The sequence below is a fragment of the Colius striatus genome, chromosome 3 (assembly GCF_028858725.1).
Source record: "Colius striatus isolate bColStr4 chromosome 3, bColStr4.1.hap1, whole genome shotgun sequence".
In the NCBI taxonomy this organism is placed as follows: Eukaryota; Metazoa; Chordata; class Aves; order Coliiformes; family Coliidae; genus Colius; species Colius striatus.
The window spans coordinates 17,556,426-17,576,088 of record NC_084761.1 but is presented as its reverse complement, the minus strand read 5'-3'; the positions used below and the strand labels follow the sequence as shown (position 1 = coordinate 17,576,088).

At 39.5% G+C, this 19,663-nt stretch overlaps 1 protein-coding gene across 4 annotated transcripts in view; it reads left to right on the top strand.

Moving 5' to 3' along the window:
- The window catches only part of ARHGAP17 (Rho GTPase activating protein 17), a 48,657-nt gene that overhangs the window by 5,393 nt on the left and 23,601 nt on the right, over positions 1–19,663 (top strand). For all 4 annotated transcript variants that reach the window (XM_061992278.1, XM_061992274.1, XM_061992275.1 and 1 more), the window contains exon 2: positions 18,011–18,050. In XM_061992278.1, coding sequence (XP_061848262.1) covers positions 18,011–18,050 — 40 coding nt within the window. The remainder of the gene's footprint in view (positions 1–18,010; positions 18,051–19,663) is intronic.

Genomic DNA, 19,663 nt, shown 5'->3' with positions numbered 1-19,663 from the left:
CAAGACTGACAGAGAGGTGGATATACTTACTGTCTTTATGAGGAGAGATACTCTATCTGCCCTCGGGCAGCGACAGTAATTTAAACCAAGGACAGGAAGATCTAACTAATTAGAAATCTGGAAGAGACCGCAAACTTAGAAAGATCTTTTTGTTTCTATGCAAGCAGCTAAGTTCTTTACTAGTTTTCCACGGTGTAAATACAGCTTCTTGTATACAAAAAGGTTTTTCCAGGCCCTATACCCATGAGATTACTGTGACTCAACAGGAGTATGTGAATGTATCTTATAACAGATCACCATGCCCCGTATAAAAGATAGCATGCTAAACTATATTCAGCATTTCTATGGCAATCTGTAAGCCCCAAGTTGGAATTGGTGTTATTGTAGCATAATTGTTATATTAAAGCAAGTGACGTTAAAATGATTGTTGTTGAGTGATTGTGTACAGTAGGAGCTGCCGACATTTGATTTGTGTAAGAGAAGACCTGCTGGAAGCTGATAAATTTTAATAATACTTCATGAAAAAAGTGGATGGTCCAAATAACTATATTTTTTAATTCTTGCTAAAGTGTTATCCATTGATTCTTGTCTTTTCCAGAATTGTTCTGTGAGTTACTAAAGGAAGTTCTTTCGATTCTTTTTCTTTTGTTGATAGTACTTTGCAAACTATTTTTTTCGAGCATCCAGGGGTCACACAAGTGTGCAGTCATTTCTTTTAAGTCCAGAACACTTTAATCAATGTATCATTAATCCTCAATGCCATTTAATGTCAAAGAAGTACTTGTTTAATATTTTTCTACTTAATTGTGTTGGAAAAAAAATAAATAGAGTATGACTCCAGTATTTCAAAATTTCTGGCTCACCCAAACATTCTTTAAAAAATGATAAGCATTATTTATTTGGAGTGCTTGTTGTCATTGGCAAAGATACTTGAAAAAGTGGTAGACAACACTGAAATATGTCCATATTTATGGGCAGGGGAAGAATCTGATTTTTTACTTGGTCTTTTAGGTTGGCATTAATCTACATCTGAGTACTTATTTAAAAAGTCTCATTTCAGTGTTTATAATAGTTATCTTAAACATTTCCTGTTTATCTCCAAATGAAGTTCAAGGTCTCTAATTAGAAAATTGACTTAGATCTTTCTGGATGGTGGATTAATTCAATGACAGGTTTAAAGAGCCTGGGTAGATTGAATTAGGGAAGATCTGTTTTCCTGAACATGTGCAGACTTTTGGACGTGATGTAACTGTAACTGATTGAAATAAAATGCGTGTGAATGCTAAGGCACTCCTATACTAGTAGCAAACGGATTACAGTGTCTAATATCTGCATGTTAGTAGTTTGGCTGTGAAATAGACAGAGCAAGGAAGCTTTATATTGATGGAAACACTGGAGTTGGCATATACAGCTCCACAAACTCTTGGCAATTTTCAGCCTACCAAATGGGCTGTGCAGAACTTTGTGAAAAGGGGTTTCCATCTGAGACGTAAGCAAGCCAAGAGCTGAAAGCTACTCCTTTAACACTGCTTCTCAGCCTAAGCATGATCAACAGAGTTTCTTGGTATCTGCATATTTATCTATTTCCTCCACCCTTTGGGGAAAACTGGCACAATGTAATGCGTTGTGCAGCTCAGGAATCTGATTTTTCTAACAGCACAAACTTCCAATTATAGAAAAACATGCAGCTATTATGTTCTGAGTTCGGGGCTGCTTCTTGTGGTAAGACTTGGCACTCGTCAGTGAATTTGTGACTGCCATTAATGCAGCAACAAATGGAGTAGCTGTTGGATATCAATTGTTCAAGTTGTGGTCTAGAGTAAATTTCCTGAGCATGTCTGTTAATTCCATTGATCCGTGTGCCCTTCGAAACAGTTTACTAAAGCCAAAGGAAAAATTACCAGAATTTACTGAAGTTGAGGCCTGCACAGTGACTTTTTTCAGTTGTTATGCCTTGGTGGACAACTTGTGAACTGATGAGTTCTGCAAGGCTGAACTGTTGCTGCTGCTGAGAAGGGGCAATGCAGTGCAGGAACCCATGGCAAAAAGAGAGATTTTTGTCTCTGAACAGATTGTCAGAAAACAAAGGGATGTCTTCTGACCTACTTTCAGGTGTTCCCTCCAATTTTTGTAAAGATAGTTTATCAGTATCTCTTGATTCATTGGCAGCCAAGGTGATATTGTGTTGGTGTATAGAGTCTAGGTAATTAGGAATGCTTAAGACTGGAAATTAAGAAAATTGTGTCGTGTTTTTAAGAAACTCATTTCTCTGCAGACAACATTCATTGTGTGTAATGCTGTTCTCTTAATGTTTTGGAGTATGATGTCACCCAGAAAACCGCCATAATGAAACTTTATAGATATAAGTGCAACATGGAGAGCTACTCTTACAAGGGCAGTGATAGGTTTAAAATGGATGATTAACTATTTGTTTAAGAAGCCTCACCACTTGTGATCCAATTCCAGACCACATGAAAAAGTAGGAATGCCTTTCCTTGACTGTGTCTGCCTTGCCCAGCGTCCAGAAGCTGATGACATGGGAATGGTGTGAGACTCAGCTATCCTGTGGCAATTCCCATATTTGTTATCATGGCGGCCAGCTGTGTCTGTCTGGGGAGCTTCCTGAGCAAAGCCGTCTTCTGTGGCAGGTGTCTTGTAGCACCAGTCTTGTGGTGATCTCAGCCTTGACTGGGCCATCACTGCTAATATATAGCTGCGCTGTACCAAATGGATGAAGAATGTAGTCTGCTCCCCTAGTTCTCAGAAAGTCTAGATTTGAATAGTTTCAACTATTTGTTTTTATTTAAGTGAATCTCGTCTGAGAGAAAAATGTTTTTCTTTTCTTTTTGTGAGAATGAGGTTTTGGGGATGTTACCTGATTTTCCTGAGCAAGGAGTGCTTCTAGGGCAGGTGATGCATTAGTTGTTTTGTTTCCCTTTAACAGAGGCAGAAAATACTTTTCAAACTTATAAACGTTTCTGGTATTTGTTGGTGAAGAATGGCTTGGTTTAGTTGTGCTAAATTTTATTGGCTTGAAGATACCTTAATAAAAACGTGCTTTCCAGAAGAGAGCTAGATAAAGCCTATTGGTTAGAAGAAAAAAAGGTATTGTATAATTTTGTGACAGATTTGCGTGTCAGCTGCTGAGTGGGCAGCATACTTGAGATTTTTGTTGAAGAAGGAGAAATTAACAGATTCTAAACTCGGGGATTTGGGAAAAATTAATTGTTCTCTTGCATGCATATCCTCATATCCTTTGGCTCTTGTCATACTGCTGCTTGATGAAACAGATCAGTGGAGTGATAAAACAGTCACAGCAAACAGTGATATGCCATTGTATCTGTTGTAGCTGGGTCATCTTGGGCTTCCGGTTTTGCTAGGGATCAGGGATGCACAGCAAGGATAAAAGGAGCATCTGCCTCAGGAAAGCACAGGCTTATGTTGCCTTAAAATCATTAATCAAAATGTCATTGTCCCATGCAGATATTTCTCACGTGGTTTCACAAGATTTTGAAGGATCTAGGACAGCCATAATGATTGTGCCAAAACTGGTGCACTGTGGTTGTGGTCACGGCACTGAACCAGAGCTTGAGTCACTGTCCTGAGCCAGACCTGTGCAGCTGCCTGTGGGAAGCAGAGGAGGATAAAAGAGTAGGAAAAGATCTGTTGTCCAGGGGTGTTAGGTACATCTGAGGTGGAGGTTTTGGTGTCTGACATAGCAGCTGTATAGTTCAAGGTAAAACTATACTTTAACCTGCTTTACTGACAGCTGCTTAGCTGAACAGTCACCTCTGGAGGGGAAGTCCAGTGCTTTTGATATTTATTCATATAAACAAAACCTTGGTATTGCCATCTTTTTGGATGAAGCTGTCATTCCATGATTTTAACCTGATATGACTATGATTATTAGTGAAAATAATTTTAATATCAGGTGATGCCCAGAGTCAAAATCCTAAAATAGTAATGATTTAATCTGCTAAAATAGATAGAGGTGATCTAACAAGCTCTTCCAACCTGATGCTGTAATATGATACAGTTGGAATTTATGAAAGCAAATGTATTTAAGATACTTGCATGGTATTTTTAGGTTATGATAATGGATCTGTGACCAGAACTGTTCTTTAGAGGTCATTGTATTAGCAAGTGCTAAATACATATGATCTTTTTAGGAAGTAGTTAAATGAAAACTGTCTTTGTGTGTTAGAAATGTTTTTTAATGTGCACACTTTCTAGAAAGAAAGATTTCATAACTTAAAAGAAGTAGCTCCATTAGTGCTCCATTAGCTCTTTTAGTGTGTTTTAGGAGACTTCCAGCCCACTGTGTTTGGCCTTACATAAGGCAGGAATTAGCTGTCCCTTGTTTGCCTTAGCACAGCTTTGATCTGAAATCTGTGTGAGTTTAAGAACACAAATTAAACTGGGTAAGGTGTGATTGATCTTGGTAATTCAGAACTGAGTAGCAATGTGGTTTTGAACAGATAACTGTGCTTGATTCCCTCATTTTTTCAAGTTTGCGTAATTGTTATAGGTATTGGTCTTGAAAGCAAGGCTAAATTGATCCTCACCAACACTGTAATGCTTAGAGCAGCTCTTGATGTCTAGACAAGAAAAAAAGTAGGGAACTTTCAAGTATCCATTTTATCAGAAACATTGCTTTATTGACTGAATTAGCACATTTTGTTTAACTGTATTCCTTAGGAACCAAGTAGCCTTGAAAGCTTTGAGTTTGTCATTGCTGAGAAAAGCATTTCAGAATAGTTGTGCATCTTGTCCTTGGACAGTCCTGGTGTCTCACCAGGAAACGGGTGTTCATCAATACACGCCAGTGGGGTGAGGTCACGAGTTCTTCTGAGTGAGGTGGAGCCTTTTTTCCTTGACACAGATTGTTTTCTTGTGAAGTTAATTGCATTGCAAAATGACAGGAACATCCTGGATTGACTGCAGAGTGGATCAAAGAGCCAGGGGATCTGCAAACACACAAGTATGCCAAATAGCCAAATCAGTTCTAGGTGAGGAGGACTGGTAAAGGAGGAATTTTTTTCCCTCCTGTTTGACAAGTTGACCTGTCCCACAAATTGCCAGACTGAGATTTTTGGATGAAGATAGTTGCTGGCTAAATTGCATGTGTCCAAAGATCCCAATGATGCCTCCAGAGTGAAAATTAATAAAAGAAAAAATGGTAACTTGTACAGCTGAGCATTGCTCAGAAAAGATGGGTTGTTGCTGAGAGCAATTAATGCTGTTGGAGCATGCCACGTGTGCACAAAATCCTTGTTAATTCAACTGATTGAAAGTTCTGTTTTCTCTAGAAAATGAAGATACATTTTCATACAGAAAAAGAAATGTGTGAGCTAAACTGTTGCAGCTTCTAGTTCAGTGGAACATTTAACTGGTTTGTCATGCTGTAAGCCGATTTAATACGCAGATTAAGTGTTCTGATCTGATGTTTTTCTGTAGGAATGGAACAGTAGGATAAAGTAATCCTGGTTTTGTAACAGCAGGTCCAAGTGTGTGTGGAAATGCAGTACAGGTTAATAAACCTTGATTAGACTGTCGATCTGAGGCTTCTGTTTCTTTCTCAAAACTCTAGTGATTGAGTTAACTTTCAGTTTCATGCTAGAAGAGTAACAAAAAGCTTCCTGTGCAACACTGCAGGGCAGTAATGGAATAGTTCTGCATGTTATACATATTAGTAGGGTCTTGTATACAATGTATCTAAGCAACATAAAAACAGATGTCTATATCCAGGGCCATAAACCCCAGTAATTGGATGACTTGTCTCAGTTGCAGACTAATTGTCAAACGTAGCTCAGAAACTTGCTTTCCTGTTCGTGAAACGTGATAAAGGGTTCAGCCATTAATTGTTAATCATGGCTACTGATCAGAAAATCAGTGCTAAAGCTTCGTTGTGAAATAGGATGTTTAAAGAATAAACCCTATTTTGTCAGTAGCCTGTTAGCTAATTCTGTAACTTCAAGTCCCTGTATTCCCTTATGCTTTTTTATTGTTATTTCAAAGCTTCTAACTCCGTTTTGTATTCTTACTTTCTATTCCTACTTCATTGTTCTGCCTTTTCTGTATTTCCTTCTTTTGCTTCTTGTCTTGATTCAGTTTTGTTCCTTTTCAAAAGCTTTATCTCACTGCTCTTATGAGTGCCCAAACTTAAAATAGGCCTATCTGGACACTATGTTAAATTAAGAACAACATTACCTTTGATGAAATGTTCATTTCTGAATTGGAGGTAATATGTAGCTGAAATGGCCTGATGAAGTGCAAAACAAAGATATGCAAAAACCTAAAGAAATATGCAAAAAATGCCCAGGTTGGGTTTTTTTTAGCAGTTGAGAGTATTTTGCTCATTCCTATATTACATATATTCAAACATGTCTGCACTATAAGAAGCTTGTCTTTGCAAAAGGCAGTGCTGCTTCTCAGAGTGTTCCAGCCATTGCCAGTGCACAACTTCTAGTAAAAGAAATTGTAAAATTTTAAAATGTCTTGAGTCAGTGGGCAATCCACATGTTTTGTGGCTGGAATGGAAATTTGTCTTGTTTGAAAGTTCAGGATATAATTGAGGGTTTTTTTTTTTTTTAGTGGGGTGTATTTTTAAATGTGAAGTAGTTCTCATGTCAGCAGGTGGTTTGGCAAGAGGACTGGCCCTCACCTAACACTAAATGCTGCCAAACCCATGTGTAGGAAGTTTGTGAGCCATTCTGTTATACAGAACGATCAGCTTTGCTCTAACTCCATGGTCAGGATGTACAGCTGCATCATGCTTTGCAGCAGTGCCCTTTCTGCCAAGCCCCGACTCCCTAGCTACCCTTCCATCTATTCCCACACCTTTTTTGCAGTTGCATATTTGTTTTCAGCAGTGAAGTCTGTCTGACTGAAATGTGCCTTCTTCCAACCAGATTAATTTTCAGCCAGGTCAGTCCTTGGAGGTGTTGATTGGTAGAGATGCATGCATGGGGCAAAGGGAGATAGATATGAGCAGTCGAGGGTGGCAGGAGCAACTTTTTTCAGCAGCTCTGCCAGCTGATGTCACCTCTGCATTAATGAAATGTTGGCCTCAGGGTGCAGTTTCAGGATCAGCTTCTGTTCTTGAATAGCTGCTGTTGCTAAAAGGGACAGATTTCCCCTCTCCCTGCCCAGCCTGCACTGGTTCCAACTCCCTTGCTTGCAGACAGGGAGTGGTGCAGTCGTGGGCTGCCTCGGGAGGGGGACACTGCACTATGACTGCTACTGATTTAGAGGTGGGATGTAAGGACCTGCCTCTGAAGTTTGCGTAAGGGGTACAGCTTCAGACAAGACTCTTGAAAAGAGAGAAGTTGTAGGGAAGCATATGGGGGAGGAATCCAATATTTGCTCTTTATCATAGATTTGATTTAGTGATGACTTGAGCTGGCACAAATTCAGGCTGCTGTGGAGGGACAAGGTGAGCAGCTCTGGAGGGCCAGCCTGGGAAAGGGAGGTGGCTGCAGGCTGCTTTATTGCTGCTGCATGGCCATGTTAATTTTCAACCAGAGTTAGTGCTTTGGTGTGGCTCTGGTTGTGAGTGCTGTTAAAGCCCAAAGACAGCAGGGGGAATTCCCATTTTGGCAGCAGCTTCATTTGTGTTGGCATGCAGAGGTGGTAAAATTACATCTGAGATTAAGGAATAACAAACCATTTAGGTTGCTTTCTACTCTACTATCTCTTAAACAAAAAATTTACCCAGTTAGCATTAGATAAAATTATCCTACACAAGTAAAACACTGTTGTTTGCTTGGAGGAGTGAAGGATCATGTGTGAAAATAAACATTTAATGCAAATAAATACTGGGCAGTTAAATACTAAAAACAATTATTTATCAAGACAATATGTAAGGATGTTTGTATATATTTTAAATAGATTATATTAATAATTGACATTTGGAATGTTAAAGTTCTGTAGTAATGTTAAGTAGAATGCACATAGCATCAGAAATGTATGTGGTAATACTGAAAGGGGAGAAATCAAGGTATAGACAATACATTTTGATTTGGTTGGTTTACAATTTTTGTTGTGTAGCTTAGAGTTGTCTCAGATTTCTTGGGGTTTTTTTATCACTAATTTGTGACAGCTTGGTGTAGGAGTTCTTACTTTGTTTAAAAAAAAAAAAACCAAACAAACCATAAGACAGCTGCTGGATTTCATCCTGGCTGGATTTAGGCATTTGGAATTTTAATACCCTACAGCAACACTTTCTGTTTTCTTCAGGAGGTACTAATACTTTCACAAATTCAATGTGCTTTTAAAAAAGAAGCCATGTTTTGTTATATGGGCCGAGCATACACGATGAGCAGAGATTTGGGTTTTCTGAAAGTCAAAAAGAATACAGAGAGCACTTTATTAGCTAAAACTTTGTTCATGGTGTGAAATAGTACATTCACAGTAAGTATTTGATTTACTGGGACAGCAGTCAACTGAAAGCACTTACCTTATAAACCTTCTGGATACAAATAAAAATGTGCAGTTATCAAACTCAGACTCACTTCCTCCATCAACAGAATTGCTTTAAATCTGGTTCTCCATTTAAACTGCAGTTTTACTTTTGGCATCTAGAATGTTCAGCTCACATTCATCTCTATTATGAAGTGCATGTGGCTCATCATTATCCACCTGGATTTGTTAAATAGACCTAACTGTTTGAACAGTATTTTTTCTCAAACTGCACCATATTTGGTTTAGTTCTCAATATCTAATATTAAAAATGTGTATATATTACAAGGAGGGTTTGGAGTTCTGAAGGGCAGCGCAGGGCCTTGTTGCAGTGACTGTACCTCTAAGACTGGCCTTAAAATAGGATTTGGCTTGAGTCACAGTTGTTCTAAATAGCTAAATTTACTGCCTCACTTGGGAGAGGAGCCTTGGATCCATTTCACTTATGAAGGAATTTCAGATCCCCTAATAAGAATGGTCTGTCCTGGGTTTCCCTGCAACTGCAAAGGAGCAGTCTGCTTTCTTTCCAAGATGATTATCTGTCTAAAGCTTAGTCTGCCTTTAATTAGAGCAAGCAGGCGTCATTCTTCAACACTGGAAGGCTGAGGTTATTTCTATATCTAAGATCAAAGTTTCAGCGTTTAGATTGAGCAACCAAGAGAAGTTTGATGGAGGAACTTAGTGGAGAAAATGAAGAAGGAAGAGTAAGATACAGAAATCTTTATCCGTGTATTGAGGCCTCAGTTGTAGTTTTGCAGTTCCTGGGTTTCTGAAGATACAGATCTGGGTTAATGAAGTAGCACCATATTTTTTTTAAAGAATGTCTAAAGGATTAGAAGTGCAGAAAACTGCAGGAGTTAAAATTGGTGACCTGAGTATCACTTTAATATGAAACTGGCTCTGTAATGAGGACCTTCTGTAGGAAGTGGACTGTTTGGTTTTCTTCTCCAAAACCAACAGTCTTTGCTGTGACTTCTGCTACTGCCACTCATCAGCAATCACCAGATTTATCACAAAAGTAATTTTAATACTTGTACAGAAATTTATAATGTTAATTTGGGTGAAATAAGCAAACTGAGTCTAACTGATGGCTGGTTACGAGCAATGCTCCCTAAATACGAAGTAAATGTTGAAAATGCTGACTATCATCCAGCAGTCTTTTGAAGTTATTTTACAATGTTTAAAAATAACTCTCAGAATATTGATACTTACCTTGGCTCATGCTAGTTTCTTCTGAAAAAAGTCCAACCACATTAAGAATCCCAATTCATCAGCTTACCTTCAGTATGAATGCTGGGGTAGTTTTTTTTGTGGCGAGTCAAAACAAGATTAATTTGGGACTTGTGTGATATAATGAAGTTCGTTATGGTTTCTGTGGTAAGAAGTGTACTTGGCCAAACACATTTCTGCCCTGGCTTGTCTTCAAAATGCTGTGCAGGTGAAACCAAACTCCTACAGTATCTCCATAGAGCTGAATATTGCCACAGGCTGCCAAAGGAAGCAAAATAAATATGATGTAATATAGTGGGTTTGAAAAGTGATAGATGTGTTTATGAAGGCCACGGTTATAGAATTTTTGCTTTTCAATTACAGATGAAGATCCTTTAATGTGTTAGAGTTCACAGCTTCTGAAAAGCATACAGAAATGCAGAATCTGAGTAGAATCGAAGAATCATTGCAGTTGGAAAAGACCTGTGAGATCACTGAGCCCAACCATTAACCTAACACTGCCAAGCTTATCACTTAAACCACGTCACTCAGCACCTCATCTATGCATCTTTTAAATATCTCTAGAGATGGTGACTCCACCACCTCCCTGGGCAGCTTGTTCCAAAGCCTAATAACCCTCTCAGTGAAAAAGTTGTCCAATGTAAACCTCACAACTTGAGCCCATTTCCTCTTGTCCTGTCATTTATTACTGAAGAAGTTGACCCTGACTTCACTACAACTCCCCTTCAGGTAGCTGTATAGCCTAATCATGTCTCCTCTCAGCCTTCTCCAGGCTAAACACCCCCAGCTCCCTCAGCTGGTCCTTATAAGACTTGAACCTTCACCAACTCCGTTGCCCCTCTCTGGACACACTCAAGCACTTCAGTGTCTGGAGAGGCCCAGAACCAAACACAGTATTTGAGATGCAGCCTCCCTAGTGCCAAGTTCAAGGAGACAATCACTTTCTTGGTTCTGCTGGTCACAGGACCAAGTCTTGTATTTCTGATACAAGCTGGGCTGCTATTGACCTTTTTGGACACCTGGGCACACTGCTGTAAAATGCAGGGAGTGAGAAATGTGAATATTAGAACCTATATTTTGAATTCTAGTTCAGATGAGGAGCCTTTGCGTGAGCCTGGCTGCCCGTGAGGAGGAAGGGGCAGGACAGAGTTATGTTCTTCCAAGTTAGAAATCAAGAAGCTCCCTGCATCAGCTTGATTTATTGAAGTCAAAGCCAATTAAAAATTGAGGATATTGTTATAAACAGTGATTTACTTCACATTTGGATGCCAACTGTATCAGTTGCTTGAAGTGTACAGTAAATGGCACCCAGGAGTTGATTATCCTTCGTGTTGGTGCTTCTCCAGCATCCTTAGTGAAAAGGCACCACTGAGTTTGTCTCTGGTCTTGTACAGCTGTTTCAGGTCTCTCCCATGATTGAAATTTTTCCTTTAGTTTTAAAAGTTTTAAATCTAATTATTAGATTCCATAAATTCGTATTACAAAATGTAGAGTTCACCTGCCTTAAAAGGAAAGCCTGTTCCTGGGATTTTACACAATGTCAAATGGAGAAAAGTAAGCTGGTATTCCTGAAATACCTTTAAGTTATATTTTCTATGAAGACTGTCTTAGTGAATGTTAAAAAAGCAAACCTTTTAGAAGGGAAATTGTCACCTAATTCTGAGTTCCTTGTTTTGGAACAGAGCTGCTAATTCTTTCATTTTTCCTGGCAACAAATCCTACCTATTGTACGTGGAAAGCAGGCAGGATGTGCTGCCAGTCCTGCACCCAGCAGAGGTGCCCTGGAGTGTTAGCTCACCAGCAGAGCTCATCTGGTTACTCCTGGTAACAAACAAGGAAAACCAAACAGCGGGGAAGAGTAGCTTTAATTTTGGCTCATGTTTCTGGTGGATGTCTCCTTGCTTCCGCCAAAATCTTTCCAGAGTTCAGGAATGTGGGCTTGTTTTGTCATGAAGTGAACTGCCCTCCCATGGCATCACCTCCCTCCAGCTCCACCTCCCATCCATAGCGTGTGAGTCAAGGTTTCTGTTTCCACTTTGACGTTTGAACTGAGTCACTTATTCTGTTGTGAATGTCCGAGTTTTTATGGCTGTTAGTGTCAAATTTGCTGTTGTTTCTTCCTTGTTAGCTTTTCGGGGATGTGAACTTCCTCTGGTTTTGTAGCTCTGACCTGCTTTGGCAATCAGCCCCTGGGTCAGGAGTGGTGCCATTGTGGTGGACAGGACCCTGCTGTGAAGCCAGTGGTGTCTTGAATATTATTTAGGTGAAGGTTTATGTTTTTTTTTAAATCTCCAGTACTAGTTTAATAGAGCCTCTTCATTTTATGCACAGAAATGTAAATTTGTTCCCTGGGGAAGATAAACACTTTTATCTCAGGAATTCTCATCTGCTGTTTCCAGATGTACAGAGAAGGCGTCTTGCCTGCAAGTGTGAAGGGGGCTGTAAAATGAAAGGAGTGGACCAGTTTTGCCTTGAGGGGAGTGAGAGCTGTTCTGCCCAGCCTGCTGGGGGCTGAACCGGGCAGTGAGCTGCACATAGCCCTGCAAGTTGAGCTGTGTGCTAGGTTGGGCTGGGCCAAAGTGCCTTCTCAGAAAGCAGGGAGGAAATAGAATGGATAATGCTATAAAACACTTGGAGGCAAGGCCAATTGGGGGCACATGCAATAAAGTGTTAAAGTGTCACAGCAAGCTAAGGTATAACAATTAATGTGTCTAGAATTAAAAAAATGCACTCTTTCTGCTCTCAAACTGCTTGGGTTTTGCTTGAAGCAAAGAGGCAGTTACTTCTGGTTCCCAAACAGAAAAGAGCACCAGCATTTAGGCAGTAGGACATACTTCACGTTAAGCACACTATTTGCTGTCTTGAAAGGAAAAGAAAAATTGTTTGAAAAAACAATTTGTCAACAAAATTTTTGTTGAAAATTGCAGTTCCTCAGTGTTATGGTATCAGAAAGGGAAAAGCTAGCTCTGCTGAGCTTTTTTGACTGTCTTTGAAAAAATTGACGTTCACCAAGCTGTACTTAGAGCCTAACCTGCATTTTGCCACCTGGTGCCACCCCTCAGCTCATTCAGCAAAGTTGTTTGTCTGAAGGGTGATTTTTTGGAGAGCTGATTTGATTGAAAGGTAATGGTTTCTGTCAGATTTTTATTATAAGCAGCCTGAGCTGTCTTACACCCTGAGCAAAGTCTTGTACAGGAGAGGGATGGCAAGGAAATGAGGAGATGCTTTTTGTGTCTGCTGCCACCGTTAGCTATGGAGCTCAGTGCTTCAGATGCTTATAGTGGGCAGAATGTTCTAACAACTCTGTGTGTAACAATTTGAAAGTACCATTTTAAAGGAAGTCAGTATTTTATCCCTTTGTTCATTAAGTAGGTGATTATAGATGCAACAAATGATTTTTCAGTTTTGATTTTAGAAGCAGGCTTTTAAAGTGCACTGCTCAATTTTCACCGTAAAGCTTTGTACCAGATGATTCGTATAAAGGTTCTGGTGTCACAGGTATCCTGCTTGGTGTTGTAGCAGGAAAACTTCACCTTCAGTTCTCAGGAACTGTGCTTTCCCAGGAGACCAGCTCCGTTCCTGCTTCCAGTGGCCTGCTGCCAGTCAAGCAGCTATTTTATATTTAGGCGATGGCACAGCCTGCACGCTGCTGCTGCGGTCGGCTGTGACGCCAAGCCCTGGCTGCAGCATCCAGCAACCCCCAGGCTGCTGCTCCTGCTGTGTTCTTTCCCATCTCACGTAGAAGGTGTTGAGAGGCCCTGGACTGGACAGGTCCCAGTTTCACTGCCACCTGCCATTGGATCTTGCTGTCTGGAAGTGCAGGGATGGCTTCTGCACAGTCAGTTTGGTCACAAACCGGCATGTTGGGGCCCTCAATGAGGGAGGGGCTCAGACAGCAAAGCGTGCTTTCCCCTTTAGTAATGCCTTGGAGGAACCTTGTTTTGCAACTGAGAATTAACTGTTTGGTCTGTCTTGAGTTTAGCTGCTAGGAATGTAAACAGCCATAGCTGCTGTAGTCTGAGCTTCGTAATCCCAGTTTGGGATGTACTGGGTTCATCATATCTCATGAGGAAAGCTTACAGTGGAGGGTCTCTGGGCTGGAAGCCAACTGTCAGTGCTGCTGGGCTTGATAAAGCCCTTGGGAACACTCTGCAACTAAATCTTCCAATTCTTAATCAAGTCCTGATTCCAGAAGAATTTCTTCATCACTTCATGCTACTGATTAGATAAAATACAAATAAGACCTAGCAAGGGATGACAGAACTCTTAAGTAGCAGTGAAAAAGAAATTCTGTTATTTTCTGTAAGTTTGTTAATTCTATAGTTAGTTGGTAGAAGGAATTGGCATGCTGTGAAACCACAATTAGATGTAAACTTTAAACTAGTAGTGCCTGTTACTCAGAGGGAGACAGAGGTAGCTTTGATGGTTTGTTGCTTTTCTCTGCTCAGTAAGCAGATGCACCATACTGCTATCAGAGTTGCATTTTCTGATTCATGGTTGTAGTCACTGAAAAACAGTATTATTTAGTGGCTCTTGGCTTCCTTATTAAAGGTGGAATGTGGGCCTGCAGGAAGGGTGAGGCCTTCCCTCTGCATTTACAAACCTGACATCCTCATGAGTGGCTCTTCTAAATCAGTGCTGTCCTGGCAACACTGTCCTGCTGCCACCGATGACTGCAGAAAACATCCCTGACCTCAAAGGAGAAGATCCGGATTTTCAAGCTGTCACTTTATAGCCTCGATAAACCAGTTAGGTGTGCAAAGACTGCTCAAGATAAATACATGAACATTGTTCTGCACTTCATGTAATGATAGATAGTCCACAGGTAAATATATTTCAAATGGAAACAAACTTCTGCTAGCACACTATTGAGCCATCTTTGCTCTTTACTCAATTGGATATAATTTCTGAGGATAAAAGAGGAATCAAACTTTTAATGACTCTAAAGCTGTATAGAAGCTCTATTCTACTATTTGGTGGCTTTAAAATAATGTTGTGGCTGAAGCTAATGAACAGCATCCGGTAACTTTATAGTAGTATAACAAAAGATATGTGTAATGGAGTAATATTAAAAAGAACATTGTTTCTTGTGGGTATGACTATGACTTGGACCAGCCAGAAATTTCTTCAATAAACGTGATACAGCTGGCAAACCACTTCCAGTTATCAGAAACAGGTGCTGCAAGTTAATCAATTGAGTCCTGGGTAATCATGTGGGAGGAGACAGCATACATAAGGAAGTGGAAGGCATGCAAGGGGTGGCTTTGAGTCAACCCTACTGGTTGTACTACGTTGCCCGTGTGCGTCTTTGTACCTGCATTCCTTGTTTGTTTACAGTCTTGCATGAGCATCACTAGCATCATCATAACAGTTTCTTCCAAAGATAATTTCTATAAAATGCATTTTATGATTCTCAGTAGCTAACGGTGAATTTTAAAAATCTTATAGTAATTGAATCGTTGCTGCATGGGTAGGAAAAATTCTGTGAACCGAGCTAATCACTGTTCTGTGATTATCAGCAGTTCAGTGCCTTAATGGTGTGTATATATCCAGTTATAAGTACACTAAATGTTCTTAGAAGTTATGAATTACACCACCTGAAGTGACTTTATTTCTAAAATTGCCTTTTCGGTGAAGGTTGTGTGCTCTCTCCTGGGATGTCAGATCCTCATTTCTCTGATGTCTGTTTCATGTCACGTCAATACATGTGTATCAGTATCCAGGTATCAGCACCTGCTGAAACACCTTTGTCTAATCTGACTTTCTCTTATCCTGAGCCAAGTTAAGGACTAGAGAGACAGATAGGAGAGTCAGTGCAAACTTTAGTTGCAAAATGTAAATGTAGAAGTCCATTTTAGGCAAAAAAAGGGGATTGAGGCCTGGATATGTGTAAAGATGGAGAAGGGAACTGCTCTCCAGTTGCTTTTGCCATGGCCTGTTACACGTAGTTAATCCCCATACACCATGTCTATGGTACTGCTGTTGTCTTCCTGCTTTTCCAAGTTACACGGAAAGTGTCTCCACTAGCGGTCCAGATACTGGAGCACTATTAAACTGCCATGCTAATCCTTTGTGAAGTGTTGATTGCTTCCACTAGGAAATCTTAACATGATTGGAACTTCAAGTAGCTATTCTTACTAAATTAAATTAAATTAAATTTAAAATCAAAATTAAATAATTTCCAGTAGGCTGTTTTATTAATAAACAACTGCATGTGGTTTTGAAAGAAACTGTATTTTAGCAGAAGACCACTTTATCTGTATTTGCTGAGAAATGCATTCTGGTCAGACTGCTTCCTTCTCAGGGCTATGCTCTTTGTCTTTAGTCTGTTGGTCCTGGCCTGGTGTGCTGCCTTGATCAGGATGGAGTTTTGTCTGACAGGTATTTGAAATTGATGTCTTTATCTGCATTGCTTGGGCTGTCTTGCTATTTAAGCTGAACTGTTTGTCAGGATGGATCTGGGGGCATACAAAGCTGCAGTGATATGCCATTCAGTAGCATCGTATAGAGTGTATCACACACTCTTTCTTAAAGGTGGTTAAAATTTAACTTCACGAAAACTGTTAGTGAAATGCATCTACTCACCTAGGACAAACAGAACTGAGGACAAAATGGTGCTTGAAACCAAAACCCACGGTAGCCATGGTAAATACAACCCTTTCGTAATCAAAGGCGGCACATATATGATCAAATTCAGTCTTAAAAATAGAGGTGGCTCATCTCTTTTTCTGTCCTTCAGACTGCACACTCTGGCTGCTCAAGGGTTTTCTGTCAAACATTATAATATACAGCATGGTATTCCTAACAGAAATATTTAGTAGCCCTGTATTATTCTGTCTAATCAGTTAGCTGATGTATTGTGATTGCCTCTTAAGATTAGATTAAAATCTGTTTAAGAAATGTGCTGTTGTAACTGGAGTATTCTTACTCTGGAGTTCTTCGATGTAATTTCTGTTGGGATTTTGCAAGACTGAAAAGTTGGGTTTTTTGTATAGTCAAATAATTGCTCTCTAACAGGATACGATTTTGATCAGACAGAATATTTCTATTTGTAAAGAAGAGAAGTTTATCAGTCTTGTATGTGTTTTCCTAAACAAATATTACAGGGCTTGCAGTTTGTGTTGCTGTCAAAGTATTTAAGTGGCTTTTGTCTTAGTCTTGTTGAGATTTTGAGCATTACTGTATTCTAGTATTTAATTATTAAACACTTTATGGTTCACAAGTAGTTCAAGCAGATAATGAGGTCTCTTCCAACCCCTACCATTCTATGATTCTATGATAATGTGCCATGAAATAAAAGTCAAATACCTTAAAAACTAAAAACCCCCACCGAACTTAAAGTGAATGAATATTGTCTTTGGAGGCTTTTTGTGTGTTCAGCTGATCAAGAAAATGTGTATGACCAGTCTTGCAGTAGGTTAATTAAACAGATAGCAGGAGGAAGTTAGGGTAATAGGGGAGAAACTGTCTGCACAGGAAGAGGGAGTTTTGGAGTACCTCCGGGTCCTCATAGCAACAGACTCGTAGTAATGGTGAACAGCCAAGTAGAAGAGATCACGAGTGAACTAAATTTGTCTTTATTTTAGAGAACTAGCAGAGGTAGGATTTAGAGAAGTAGCAGAGGTAGCAGTGTCATAGCAAGTGAGTTAACACCAAACAAATATGTGTCAACATTAAACACTTCAAAGTTTGTGTAAACTGGGTTTGGAAAAAGGTGTGGAATTGTATGTGTAAAGGTTTGTGCATTTGTAACAACTGTTAATATTTTGTCTGGAAATATGTGCAAGTATTCAGATGCTTGTCTATTGAGGGTAGATCTTTACTGGCAATACTATTAACTTCTGGTGAGGTCACAGTTTCCACCAATTGCTGATTGATAAAGCTGTGCAGTGGTAAAACAGAAGAAGTTGTCTGTCTTGCTTTTCTCATGTCTTTATATTCTTTTATATTCTGGTGCATTGATAACATTAACATGACCAACATGAGGAGAAATTCAAGTTGATTCAATACATCTTTTCATTCTAGTGAAGTTACTTGGATTCTGATCTGCTTTGTGTCAAACCTTGTGCAGCCTGAGGTATTGTTAGAGCTTGGTGCAGTGGATTCATGCTGGGGATGTCAGGCTTTTTCAAGCACCTTGTTCAGGGCAAGTGCTGCAAGTCCACTGTGGGAGGCCAGGAGCCAACAAGATGCATGACATGTGAACCTGGTGGTAATGAGATTATAACTTGAAACTGAACTGTTTCATTGCAAGCACTGTAGCAATCTTTGACCCTGCACATGCTAATTAGTCTGACAGTTGTCTTTTTTCTTCCCTTAGGGCTGAGAAAACAGAGGTACTCAGTGAAGACCTGTTGCAGGTATTGTAACACAGTTAATGACTGTTTTTTTAAATGCTATTTGAAGTTTGAGCCTTCAGCATTTTGTGAAGTGCCTATTGTGGGGAAAAAAAACCCCTGCAAATGACAGAAATGAAAACAAGGATGTCTTTGGCTGACTTCTCAGCACCTGAGAAAACTATGATACCATTTGAGTGGAAAAACTGAGATACTTCTGTTTCTGAATCTGATCATATGGCTTGGTAAAATGGAGGATGAAGCATCCTTAAATTAGATGAGGTAGTTTATTAGACATATGAACCATTAGTGCTGATAACTTGCCAGTCTGGTGGAGGACAATTTGCTGGGAAGAAATGAGGCTCAGCTGGTTTCTGTCTTCCTTTCTGTTTCTCTTGAAGAGTTCAACTTAAGCCTCAAGATAAGTGTCAAAAAACGTGCAAACTTTCATGCTAATAGGTAGTGTAATTTTTTTTTCTGAAAGTCTGGAATTGCTTTAAATAAGTGTACAAATGCTTGTTTAGCTTGAGATTTTTTTTTTTCTCAGATTTGTCACACTGACATTTGATTTGTTTGCAAACTTGTCATTTTTTCAAAATATACCATCTAATCAATCATTACTTTCATGGTGCAATTTTAGTTGTAACTGTTAGGGTAACAAGATTGACAGATTTCAGTGGAGCAAGTTTGACTACAGACTTGTTCTACCTATGTTTCTGCCGCTGTTTACTTTGTGAAAGACTTCTTAAAAAACCCTAGAACAACGCAAATTGGCAAGGAAGCCAGTGTAGCTGCTACCCAGGACATGGAGTGGAGTTATGGAGTTATTTCAAATTGATTACAAAACATCCTAGTATGCTTAAGTTCAGGATCTGTATGAGAAATATGGCAGTCAAACAAATGATACAAGTACATTTTATTTCAAATCTCTCCAACTGTTCAGATTAAAGTAGAAGATGAGAGAATAAATCTTGAATTTGACACCAGTGCATGAAATCATCTTGAGTTATGGTGAAATGAGCAGACCTGAAGCATTTTACCCTGCTTTTTAAGGGACTGTGCTATTTGAACTATAAATACCTTAACAGTTTGACAATGTGATTTTTTATTTCTGAAGAGATGTGTACAATTATATGACATACAGGATGTTAAAACACCTTGGTAGCCTTCAGGGACCTATCTGTTTTCTTGGTTAGCTGCAGAGTAGTAACAAGAAGTGAAAGCCAAAAGTACTGCTGCTTGTTGCCAAAAAAATTTTGCAAGTACGGCTTTCCCAGGCCCGGAGCAGACTGGCTACACCCAAGTGGAAGAATTTACTCACTTGTTTGTTTGCTCTTGGGGGCTTGTGGAGGGGGAGGGAGGCTCTCCTCTAACTAAAGAGCTTAAAAGCATGGTGCTATTTGCTTTATAAACATGTTTCTCAGTGTTCTTTTTTTACATTTAGCTCAAACTTTGGCATAGGATGGCCATAGCTATTTTTTTTTCCTACTTTCTGAAATACAGTACTCCATTTTAAGTAACTCTGTTAAATATATTCCTGTCTGAAGACAAGGGATATAATTCAGAACTGAAAAGGCTTCCACAATAGGCCCACTTTCTGGCATGCTCTTGTAGTGTATAATAAAGCAATTGTATGA